The sequence below is a fragment of the Zingiber officinale genome, chromosome 11B (assembly GCF_018446385.1).
Source record: "Zingiber officinale cultivar Zhangliang chromosome 11B, Zo_v1.1, whole genome shotgun sequence".
Classification (NCBI taxonomy): domain Eukaryota; kingdom Viridiplantae; phylum Streptophyta; class Magnoliopsida; order Zingiberales; family Zingiberaceae; genus Zingiber; species Zingiber officinale.
The window spans coordinates 23,397,725-23,409,994 of record NC_056007.1 but is presented as its reverse complement, the minus strand read 5'-3'; the positions used below and the strand labels follow the sequence as shown (position 1 = coordinate 23,409,994).

Below are 12,270 nucleotides of genomic sequence, written 5' to 3'. Positions count from 1 at the left end.
GTAATGACCCTCCGCAGGGTGGGACCCTCCTTATCACCGCATCATATAGTATGTAATAAATTTGAGATATTAATATATATATATATATATATATATATATATATTTGAATTTATTTTCCATAGAAAATTGATATGAAAATTTATGTGTATAAAATTTTAATTTGTTATGGAATCTTTCAAAATTTTTTGGATTAGACTTGGTACAACCAATATATACATGCTCCTTTAGAAAGAAAAGCCTTGCTCCTATATATTTTTTTTTTTTGCATTTTCGCTAAACCCCTAGCCCTCACCATTGTCGGCCCTAGCCTCCACCACCGTCGGACCAACCTATAAGGGGAAGTGAAGAAGAAGAGGCTTAGTAGCAAGAAGGAGTTAAAGGCATGTTCTTCTTATCTTATGAATTTATTGGTTCCTATAAACTATGGATGTTAGATTCCTTGGTAGAGGTGTTGAGTTAGGATTAGATTAGTTATACTTATATTTCTCCTTCTTTCTTATCATGGTATCAATAGATGTCTTAAGCTAGTTCAGTTCTTGGTTTAGAATGTATGAGATAAAATATATCTTGATAACTTTATATTTAATATAGGTTTTTGGATATGAAGGCTTAGAATGTTAGGAGATAAATATGTTTTAACTACTTCATGATTAATGAAGGTTTCAGATTTAGGGATTATATGCCAAACAAACTATCCATGTTATGCTAACCTTAAGTCATATGTTAATTTCAGATTTTAGGTGTAATTATGTTCAAGTTCTTTTTATTTTTGACCATGATCACCTTGGACATCATAAGTTAATCTCAGATTAGGTTTAGTTTGCTTATGTGTCCTCTTACTTCTTATCTTGATAACATTGTAGGCTATATGCTAATTTCATATTTTAGGGTTTAATAGGCTATGAAAGTAACCATGTTTTGATGACTCTAGATTTCATATTAGTTTCGGATCAATGGTCTAGGATGTTAGAACTTAAGCACGTGTTGATAACTTTAGCTTTCATGTGGGTTTGGATCTAAAGGTTTAGGAGGTTATAACTCAATCATGTTTTGATAACTTTATATTGCATGGTAGTCTCGGACTGTAGGTGTGGCATATTTGGGATCAACCATGTCTGGATAACTTGTATTATATATGAATTTTGGAAATTTAGTTTCAGCATATCACGAACTCAACCATGTTTGATACCTTTGTAGGCGATGTTAGTTTCAGTTTAGGATGGGGTTTAAAATCATCTTTTGGCTTTACCATCATGTTTAGATCCTTCTACTTATTTCCCATTTAGAAGTTAACAATTTCTTTCTTGTTGTTCTAGATGGTTGCATGAGTTGTAAGATTTGAATTATGTGGAAGATAGTTTCCTCACCGTTTTTAGGGGTTAATACCATGTTTTTACTTCACCGCCATGTTTAGGTTCTTCTACTTGTTTTCAATTATAAGTTAGCAACTTACTCAACACTCTAGATGTATTGGATAAGTTAGATAATTTCAAATTATGTTATGTTATGTAGTGCTCACATGTTTAGGTACATAATCATGTTTCTGTTCATACTTAAGAAGTGAACAAGTTCATGTTAAGTGCATGTTGATGGTTACGTTGATGCTCATGAAATAATCCTGCTTATGTTTATGCACATGTTTATATTTATGTGTTATGGTTGTGTAGTGATCATGTTTATATTTATGTACATGTTTATGTTCATGCATATGTAGGGATCATATTTATGTTTATATACATGCTTATGTCGATACTTATAAAGTGATCAAGCTTATGTTAGGTGCATGTTTTTGGTTATATCCATGCTCATGTAATGATCCCATTTATGCACATGTTTATATTTATGTTTCATGCTTGAGTGGTGATCATGGTTATGCTTATGTACATGTTTAAGTGTAATTAGTGTGACCCTGGAGACCCACGCCCGAGCCACTTACCCAGTTAAGTTTTGGGGACCCATGTCCGGGAAGCTTACCATTAGAATTAGTCATGTACCTTTTGTCCGGAGAGCTTCGAGCATCAATCGGGGGATCCCCTCTCGAGTAGCTCACACTATGGGTAAGATATACCTTGGGCAAGCCTGGGGAGCTTATACTTTAGTATTAGTTAAAGTATGTATGGGTAGGGGTATCCGTTCCAAGGCTCGGATCCCTACCAATTATGGTAGGAGTAGGAGGCAGGTAAGATATGTCCCAAGCATGCCGGGAAAGCTTATCTAAGAAATCAGTTAATTTCATGTATAGGACAGTGGTATGATCTAGGGACTCACGCCCATAGGAGCACGCTAAATCATGAAGGCCTATGTTCATGCTTATGTTTAGGTGTATGTTTATGTTATGTATGTTCATGCTCATATGCCTATGCTCTTATGCTCACATTCACGTCTATGCTCATATATGTTTATGTTTATGCCAATGTATGTTCATGCTCACATCTATGCACTTATGCTCACGTTCATGTGTATGTCCTTGCATACAGTATGATTACATTTATACTTTAGTATGCATATACAAGGAAAATACTTTGCTATGAATAAAGATTTAGTTAAGTTAGGATTCCCCTCTTGGACACATGGATATAGGAACTAATTAATCCACAGTATGGTTTGAATGTGCTAAGTCTCTCGACTCACAAATTTTAACTATTTTAGGTAATGAGACGAATGAGGTCGGAGGCATTGACAGGTGAGCAAGCTTAGGACGATGGCAGTACAACCCGAAGATCTTCCAGATTAATTTTTGTATTAGTTAAATGTTTTCTTTGAAAACTAATTCTGGAACTGTATGATGAATACCTAATGTTGCTAGTAGTTAATGGTTTTAAGAACTATTTATGTACCTTAGTTAAATTGAGAGTATGTTTTGGTTATAAATGCAATTGTGATTCAAGACATCCTCATACTAAAAAAAATAGTTAGGGGCATTCCAGGCTATCTTGAAAGAGCTCTAGATCTAGGTGTAACCATGAAAAAGAAAGGAAGTTCAGTCTCCTATAATTAAGTTGAAGCCCTAACCAAGATCTTCTGGAGAAGGAGCCAAGGATGAGTTCATCTAGCCACCAGCGACATCACTATGCAGTCTTTTAAGCGCATTGTCTCGACCGCTCTCAAGAAGATCCCTTCCCAGTCCTCATCAACTGCTCAAGAATCCTCTAAGCTATTGCCACTGTATCGACCCTAGAAACCTCCCACCGGATCCAATCCATTCCGCTCCCAGACAATCCTTCCTCTAAAAAAAACATCTTCAAAATCTGTAAAGATGATGAACTCAGCTCGGAGGACTCTTTGTGTTCTTCCTCTGATGTCCTCATGCTCATGGATGCCCTGTAGCTCCTGGTGAAGGAGGACCTTTACTTGTCCCTCATCAAGGAGTGCACCGAGTCCAAGGATTCATCCTACAGTGTCGCTCTCTATGCCCACGTCCATCAAACCTGCCCCAGCCTCCTTCACTACCTTATTGGTTTGCTCCTTGCCAACCGCTTCCTGCAATTGTTCGTTGCCTGTTGCTGCTCTTCTGCCATCCTTCACCTATTCGACCAAATGTCACTGAGAGATGACACCTCTTTTGCGGTTGTCATCTCTTCCCTCTCTTCTAACGGCTCCCACCATCAAGCACTTTAATTGTTTGTCGAAATGCACATGAGAACTGGTGGTCATTGTTCACTAGTTCTTGAGCCCAGAGTTGGTTGGTTGGCTACTCTTGGTGACGTTCTCAGGTCATGCGCTCACGCTAGAGTGATGGATGTCGGGCTGTAGCTCCATGGGTTGGTGATCAAGGTACTTGGAAACTATAAGGGTGCTACTGGTTTTGATGATTTCAAGGATTCACTTCTCCAATTCCACAACAAGTTTCAACACTTAGAAAGTGTTATGTCAGTGTTCAAGAGAGCAACCTCAGTTTCAAGGAGTGCGAGTTCATGGACGAGCATGATCACTGGGTACTGCAGACAAAACAAGTTAAGGAGTAGGAAAGTTGTTGGTCAAGAAGAAAGTGATAGAAGACAAAAGGTCTCATGTATCCAAAAGAGTACAACAACTATATACCCTTTTGGAGTTCAAATCTTAGAGATTGAAAGTAATAATGATTCATGGAAGTCTTGGAATAAGAGAGTTGTTATTAGATATATTTATAGTTGTAAAATAAAATTTTATTAGCCCTCCTTAAAATTTATGGATCCACCCGTCTCCTTCAGCAGCGGTTGGTTCTAATGGCTCACTTTCTTACAAGTGATGAAAACAGAAAAATCATATCTTCAAGCTCAGATTTTGATAAAGTTGTCAAAGCAGTTAATGCATTGGGAGATGCCACACGGTCAAGTATGTCATATTCACCTATCTTGAACTTAACTAGTTTTGATGTTTCTTCAACTTCCAAAATAAGTGATGACACTACTTGGATGAATGAGTCTACAGAGCCATCCATTTACATTTCAAGCAACTTTGTCACTCTAAGTACTTATATTACATTGTATTGTCAAGTACTGTTAGTACTTCTTCAGTTCCTCTCTCTGTATTTACAATCGCATGGTATTAGTTTAGTAATAGTTTTCAAAGTCTTTCTTTTAGGGCTTCTGTTGGATTGAGTTTTGCTAGTTGGTCTGTAAAAATTAGTTTTGTTACGTCAAACTCTTTGTCAAGTGTATCTGATAATGCAAATCAGGCATCAGTTTTTTCTGCCCCTTTTTATTTGGGTTCTCAAGTGCTCTCATAAAACCTCTTGATGTCAGTTCTAGTTTTACATTACTTACTTTTACTGGATCATCTTCAAACTCTGACAGCTATATCACAACAATAACTGTAAGTACTCTAGGTAGTTTTGAGTTAAGTTATGTCCTATCTATATTTGATGTCTTGTGTCTAAGTGTGCAAGAACTTAGGAGTACAAGTCAAGTAAAATAAACAACAGACGAGAAGGATGGCACGGGAAAGGAGCCAAGGAGCTCGGTGCATCCGAGGGATGAGGAGCTGTGGAAGAGTACACTGGTGGACGAGAAGGACGTGCGCAACGTTTGAGGGATAAGAAGCCAGGGAGAAAGCTTTCTTGAGGAGGTCGGAGTTGGGTTCGAGTGAGCTCAACTCCGGATAACCTGAGTATCACCCATGCGAAGAACATCAACTGGAGACTGATCTACCTTGTGTAAGGCACCTTCCATAGCCTGTGGAAGGTGCCTTCCATAGCCTATGGAAGGCACCCTCAATGCCTCATGGAAGGCGCCTTCAAGTTTGAAGGCGCATTCAATAGTCGTTCGCTGAAGATAAAGTTTCATCTTCAATAGATAAAACTTATCTTGTTGAAGGCACCTTGGATCTCCTTGGAGGCACCGCCAAGCCACGGATAAGATTTTTTAGGGGCTATTAAAAGACCCGTGGAGCTAAGAAATTAACAATAACTTTAGTATTCATTATCTAGTATCTTTCTGAGCTACCAAAGAGTGTAAGAGGCTTCTACGCCTTCAACAAAGAAGATTTTTCTAGTATTTTCATATGCCTTGGATTAACAACCACCTACGTTGTAACCGAGTAAAATTCAGCCTTCTTACTTATTCTTTTTAAGTTGTTATTATTTTCATTAATGTTAACTATCTATAGTAGCTTAATCTAATTGTGCATCCTTACTAAGCAAAAGCAAGAGATTATGGACGATAGCAACTCTCTTTCTGTTAGTATTACCCTAATATCAATTATGAGATGATGGTAAAGGGCTCCTTTTGTATCATATTTTATTATTAATAAAAGGAAAAGTTGGTTATTGTTGGACCCCGTGGTTATTTTGATGTGATCAACCAAGTTAGGTTAGGTCCTGTTTTGTTTTGATCCCTATGTCTAAGTGTGCAGGAGCTTAGGAGCGCAAGAAGTCGAGCGGAAGACGCAGCTAGCGAGAACGATGGCACGAGAAGGGAGCCGACGGGCTCGATGCGTCCGAAGGACGAGAGAGCTACGGAAGAGTACAACAGTGGACGAGAAGAACGTGTTTAGTGTTTGAGGGACGAGAAGCCGGGTCTAAAGCCTGCTCGAGGAGAAGGCCATAAATTGAGTTCAGGTGAGCCCTATTTTCGTTGGCCGCAATCAGCCAAGCAATCGGAGCTTCGGAAGAAGAAAATGAGTCAAAAGGAGCTGGAAAAACAAGCTTAAGGCACCCTCAATGAAGTGTTGAATGCGCCTGCGCTGCCTACAGGCTTGAGGGCGCCCTCATTTCCCTGAGGGCGCCCTTAACCTTGTCCATGTTAGGATGTATACTAAAATCCTAAGCTTTTGGTATAAACATTTATCTAGAAATAAGAATCACATTGGTCAAATATTTACATTTATGATAAATATAGTTGTTCAATTAAATTATATTGTAGATAACATGGTGTGTGGTGTCACACACAGAGGATCATGTTATCAGTACCTTATAAATTATAAATAGTAGCTCACGATCAAGATGGAAAGGAACAAACCATTGGAAGATCGTAGTGTAATTAGGTATTAGTTTGTCTTAACTATATTATTACACTAGTACACTTAGAGTGTATTGAGTAGGACCATTAGAAGTCGTTTCTTTTTATACTGACTTTATGAAGGAACAAAGATCTCAGTTATTATGGAAGTGTGTGCTCTTAATCCTAATATAATAACAAGGACATATATTTGATATTTGTTTCTTTAATTTATCAATGGGTGAGATTTAGTTCAATAAATCAATAAGCCCGATAAGTTGGGAAATGATATCACTTATAGTGTGTGTTGTTGATTATAGAAGGAAACTGTGTCCTAGTAATCTAGGTTGAGAATGCCCCAAGAGGAGCTCATAAGGATCATCATGTTAAACCCTGCAGGTGGACTTAGTCCGACATGATGATAAGGTTGAGTGGTACTACTCTTGGACTAAGATATTAATTAAATGAGTTGTCAATAACTCACTTAATTAGTGGACATTCAACATCTTAAACACAGGGAGACTAACACACTCATAATAAGAAGGAGCCCAAAAATGTAATTTGGGATTGGTGCGGTAGTTCAATAATAATTCTTTAGTGGTATGAATTATTATTGATGAAGTTAAGTTGTGTGTTCAGGGCGAACACGGGAAGCTTAATTTCATCGGGAGACCAAAACTAATTCCTCCTCTCGGTCCCTATCGTAGCCTCTTGTATATAGAGATTTATACCCACCACATACCCACCTTCTTACCCATCCTAATGGGCCGGCCAAGCTAGCTTGGAACCCAAGCTAGGGCCGGCCAAGACCAAGTGGATGAGCCAAGTTGGTGGCCGGCCAAAGCTTGGGTCCCAAGCTTAGGTGGCCGGCAACTAGATTATTAAAAAGGATTTTTATTAAAATTATTTCTTATGTGGATATCATAATTTAAAAGAGAGTTTAAAAATAAAAAATTTCCTTTTATAGCTTTCTACAAAAGATTAAGAAGAGATTAATCTTTTTCCTCTGTTGTAAATTAAAAGGATGATTTTAATTTTTGGTAAAAACTTTCCTTATTTATAAATCATCCACATGTTTAAATGAGAGTTTAAAATTTGAAATCTTTCCTTATTTGTTGAGGTGGATTTTAAATTTTAAGAAAACTTTCCTTTTTAATCATATTCATGATTTAAAAGGGAGTTTAAAAATTAAATATTCTCTTTTATAAGCTTCTACAAAAGATTAAGAAAAGATTAGATATCTTTCCTTATTTGTAAATTAAAAGAGATTTTAATTTTTAGAGATAACTTTCTTTTCATCCACATGTTTAAAAGAAAGATTTTAATTTATAAAATTTCCTTTTTACAAACCACCATGAAGGGAAAAATTATTGGAGAAATTTTTTATAAATTTCCGGAGATAAATTAGGAAGTTTTAATTAATTAAAACTCTCCTTGTTTTGTTTTTAAGTGGCCGGCCATTGTAAATTGAGAAGAGAAAATTGTTTTTAATTAAATAAATTTTCCTTTTCATGGCAAAAGAATTAAGGAAGTTTTTATTTAAATTTCCTTATTTGCCAAGACCAAGGATTATAAAAGAGGGGGTAGAGGAGCCTTCATGGTAACGACTCTATTCTATTTTCTCCCTCTTTTCTTCCTTGGTGTGGTCGGCCCTTCTCCTTTTCTCTCTTCCTCTTGTGTGGCCGAAATCCTTTATCTCTTGGAGCTTGGAGGAGGTGGCCGGATCTAGCTTGAGAAAGAAGGAGAGAAAGCTTGTATCCCTTGGAGCTTGGTTGGTGGAAAAAGTTCTTCATCCTTTAGAAGATATGCTTGGCCGAAACTTGAAGGAAGGAAGAAGAAGGTGCCTTGGTGGTTCTCGTCTCGGAAGATCGTTGCCCACACAACGTCCGGGATTAGAAGAGGAATACAGTAGAAGACCTAGAGGTTTTTGCTTGCAAAGGAAAAGGTACACTAGTATTTAATTTTCGCATCATACTGGTTTTATTTCTTTGTAAAAAAAACACCAAATACAAGAGGCATGCGATTCTAGTTTTTTTCGAAATAGTTTTCGATGTTGTGTTCTTTTATTTTTCTTTTCCTTGTGATTCGATTGTTCTTTTTGGTTAACCTAGAGTTATTTAAGGAAATTAAATATTAGCTTTCCTTAAAAGGCTTTGTCTAGGCGGTGGTGGTTGCTCCCATATCCAAGAAGGCCATGTGCCTCGCCATGCAGTCTTGGAAGCCAATTTTGGAAATTAATATTTAATGGAATTAATAACCTAGGTGATTTGGATCGAACGTGTTAAGTTCCGCAGGAGATCCAAGTCTAAACCTAAAAGAACAAATAAGTTAAACTTAGGATCAAACGTGTAAAGTTCCGCAGGCGATCCAAGTTTAATTTAAAAGAACACATGGTAGCTAGGAAAAGGTTCAGACCTTTGTACAAAAATTTTTGTACAGTGGAACCGTTAGGCTTTCCGAGTAGCAACCAACAGTCCAGGGCACCCTCAAGGCCATTGAGGGTGCCCTCGACCCAGTCTAGATGACTGTTTCGAGTTCGGATAGAGTTTTATCCGATGCCTCGGCTGGAGGCGCCCTCAATTTCGTTGGAGGCACCCTCAAGGCTCGAGATAAGTTTTCCAAGAGCTATATAAAGGCCCCTGGAGCTAGGAATTAGTCATTCAACTCAGCATTCAACTTTGTATTCAGTTCCTAGCAACTTCTGAGCATTCTTAGTGTGTAAAAGGCTTGTCCGCCTTCAAAGAAGGAGATTGATAGTGCGATGTTCCACCGCCTTGGATTAACAAGCCTCTTAGTTGTAACCAAGTCAACTGCTGAGTCTTCCTTCCTACTTTCTTTATTTTATTTTCTTATTATTATTGTTGCTATTATTTTAGAGTTGAAAGTTTGAGGAGTGTACTTTTAATTTGCAGGCAATTCACCCCTCCCCTCTTGCTGGCCCCGCTGCACCAACAGTTATTATATTTATTTCAATTCACTGCCGAATGAATAAGTATAATAATGTCCTGGAGTGGGGGTTCTAATCTACAACATATCAATTGGTTGAATTGATAGTGAAATATTACAAACTATTTCTAGTCAAGCATTAATATGAAAGAACAATATTAATGTGTTGAGATTAGCATGTAGGTCAATGGATGACTTAATCTCACAAGTCATGGATATGAGATATCAGGTTGACACATGGGTATATATTAGAGAATATATACTAAATGATCCGCTATGAGAATGTTTCATGGATCGTTATATGAGTGCCATAAACATTCTCATGTGACTATTGGTATGAATAGTCCTTAAATCTGAAGTCACTATGGTTCCCTACATAAGGCGTTGTATACTTTGGTATTGGCAAACGTCACCTGTAACAGGGTGGACTATAAAGTTGATCACTGGGTATGCTATAACTTATGTGGAGGGATGTGAGTGGTGTAGATGAGATCTATCCCTTCCATATAATGGAAGTGAAATCTTTGGGTCCGTTGATTAGTAGGATACAAGAAAGCGTGACCATGATTAAATGAATCAATATAAGATATTGAGCTTATTTGATTGAATGTGTCTACTTAAAGATCAAAAAATACAAAGATTGATAAGAAGATGACACGGTATATGCCTCATTGATCAATCTAGATATCAAGGATAGAAGGACCAAGTCATATAAGATAATAGCCACAGACAGGTTAGGTCAGATCTTAACTTTCTCGTCAGTTGGGTAGCAATGATGTCTTGCTAGATGTCACTCATTGCTTATGTATCTAAATATTGATTTGAATACATTGTCAAGGTTACAAGAACCTATTGGGTCACACACAAAGAACAAGTAATTTAGAGATGAGTTCATATGATGAATCATTGGATTAAGTCTAATCTAAATTGGACTTATTGAGTTAGACACAATTAGATCTAATTATTGGATTGAGTCCAATTCAAATTAGACTCATGGAGTCAATTCGAATGAATGAAATGACAATTCATTGAATTTAAAATTGGATGAGAATTAATGAGTTAGACTCATTGGGTGAACTTAAGTTCACCAAGGAAGATGAATAGTCAATTTTGAACCATTGGATTGAATGGTCAATTTTGAGCTATTGGATTGGAAGATGAAAGGGTAAAACCCTTTGGTATTCATGAGATGGATATAAATGAAAATTTATGGATGATAATTTTCATTAGATGAAAATTTTTTTTTCTTCTTCTTCTTCCTTTTCCTCATCTTGGCCGAAACTCACCTTCTTGGTTGCTAGCACAACCTAAGGTAGTTTTCTTCTCCACTTTGAGAGTTTATGAGACAAACGGAGACACTTGTTCGTGTGGATACGGGATACCGAAAGAGGTACGAACACTTGATCGTGCTGAGATCTTAGTTGTCAGGAGATCGTGTGCACGCACCAAAGGTATAATTATCATGAAACTTAGTATAGGTTGTTTATTCTTCCCTTCGCATGGATCCTCTTGATAAGGAACTAGATGTTTTTCGCTACTCTTTTGCGTGTTTAGTGCCCTAGTTCCTTATAGTGGTATCAGAGCCAGGTTGCGAAGGGATATACTAAGTTGTTAGAATTTTATATATGATATAAAACTGCATGATAGCTTTACTATGATCTTCAAATTATGAGTTTCGGTCATATTATGAGTTTCAATCATAATTGAGGATCTCGGCCAGATTATGAGTCTCGGCCAAAATTATTTTGTTGGGAACGAAACATAATTGGTACTGTGACCAGCAAGGTCTCGGCCAATGGTGTCTTGTTGGGAACAAAACAAAGTCGGTTTTAGAGCTTAGGGTCTCGGCTATGGCAGCAACTCATAAAATGAGTATGCAAAATAATTTTTCTTTGGAAGCGCTGCCCCCTGAAACCCCCGCAAGTGGCGCTGCCCCCTTGACCCTCGCTCGCTAACCGGCTAACGAGACCGCCATGGTGTTGCGACTCATAAGTCTTTGTAGAAATCATAGTAAATTTTATGTCACGGAAATATTGTGAATGTTATATGACGTGGTGCATGGTTATGACCTTTAACTCCAATGTGATTGGATGTGTGTGTATGTTGTAATTCATAATACGGCCTGCATGTCGTGTCTTCATCTTTTATCACTCTTGTTGTAAATTTAGACTACCCTCGAATGTAACTCGAGGTTTCTTTAAGTTTTGTAATGTACAAATTAGAGAATAATTAGTCTACTGGACGACGGTGAGAAAAATGAAGAAGGACAATAACACACGACGACCAAGGAGACACTTGGAGAAGATGCTTAGCCCTAGGTGACTTTTCAACACTACAACAAAAACCCTCATAGACATCGGTTTTCCACCGGTGTCTATTTCATTTTCGACCGATGTCTATGAAGCCGATGTTAAAAGTCTGTCATTTTAGACATCGGGTTAAAACCGGTGTAGTATCACTTAACGACACCGGTCTTCGAATCGGTTATTAACCGGTGTAGTATCACTTAACAACACCGTTTCATCAACGGTGTAAAACCGATGTAATATTGTATGTTAATAACACCAGTTTTGGCAGCGGTAAATGACCGATGTAATATTAGTTAATAACACCGGTTTTGCAGCGGTGGAAAACCGATGTAATATGTATATTTTTTAACAGCACAAATTTGATTTCCGAAATAATGAAAAACCGACAATAATAAAAAAAAACACAAATATTCACAAATTATACAAATATTCTTCATTCAACAATATCCATAAAATACACAAATATTCACAAATTATATAAATAATCTTCTTACAACAGTATCCATAAAATACCAAAACATTCTTTTTACATCAAAAGCTAGCTAATAGATATCAAAATCAAGGTAGAACATTCTTTTAACACATCAAGGTAGAACCG

General features: G+C 37.2%; 1 protein-coding gene across 1 annotated transcript in view; it reads right to left on the bottom strand.

Moving 5' to 3' along the window:
• Nucleotides 1-5,151, bottom strand: part of LOC122033838 — a 29,942-nt gene extending 24,791 nt beyond the window's left edge. Inside the window, exons 1-2 of the mRNA XM_042593000.1 lie at nucleotides 5,086-5,151; nucleotides 3,398-3,526 (exon numbers count right to left, since the gene is read on the bottom strand). Of these exons, the coding sequence (XP_042448934.1) occupies nucleotides 3,398-3,526; nucleotides 5,086-5,151 (195 nt within the window). The remainder of the gene's footprint in view (nucleotides 1-3,397; nucleotides 3,527-5,085) is intronic.
• Nucleotides 5,152-12,270: the final 7,119 nt, after the last annotated feature.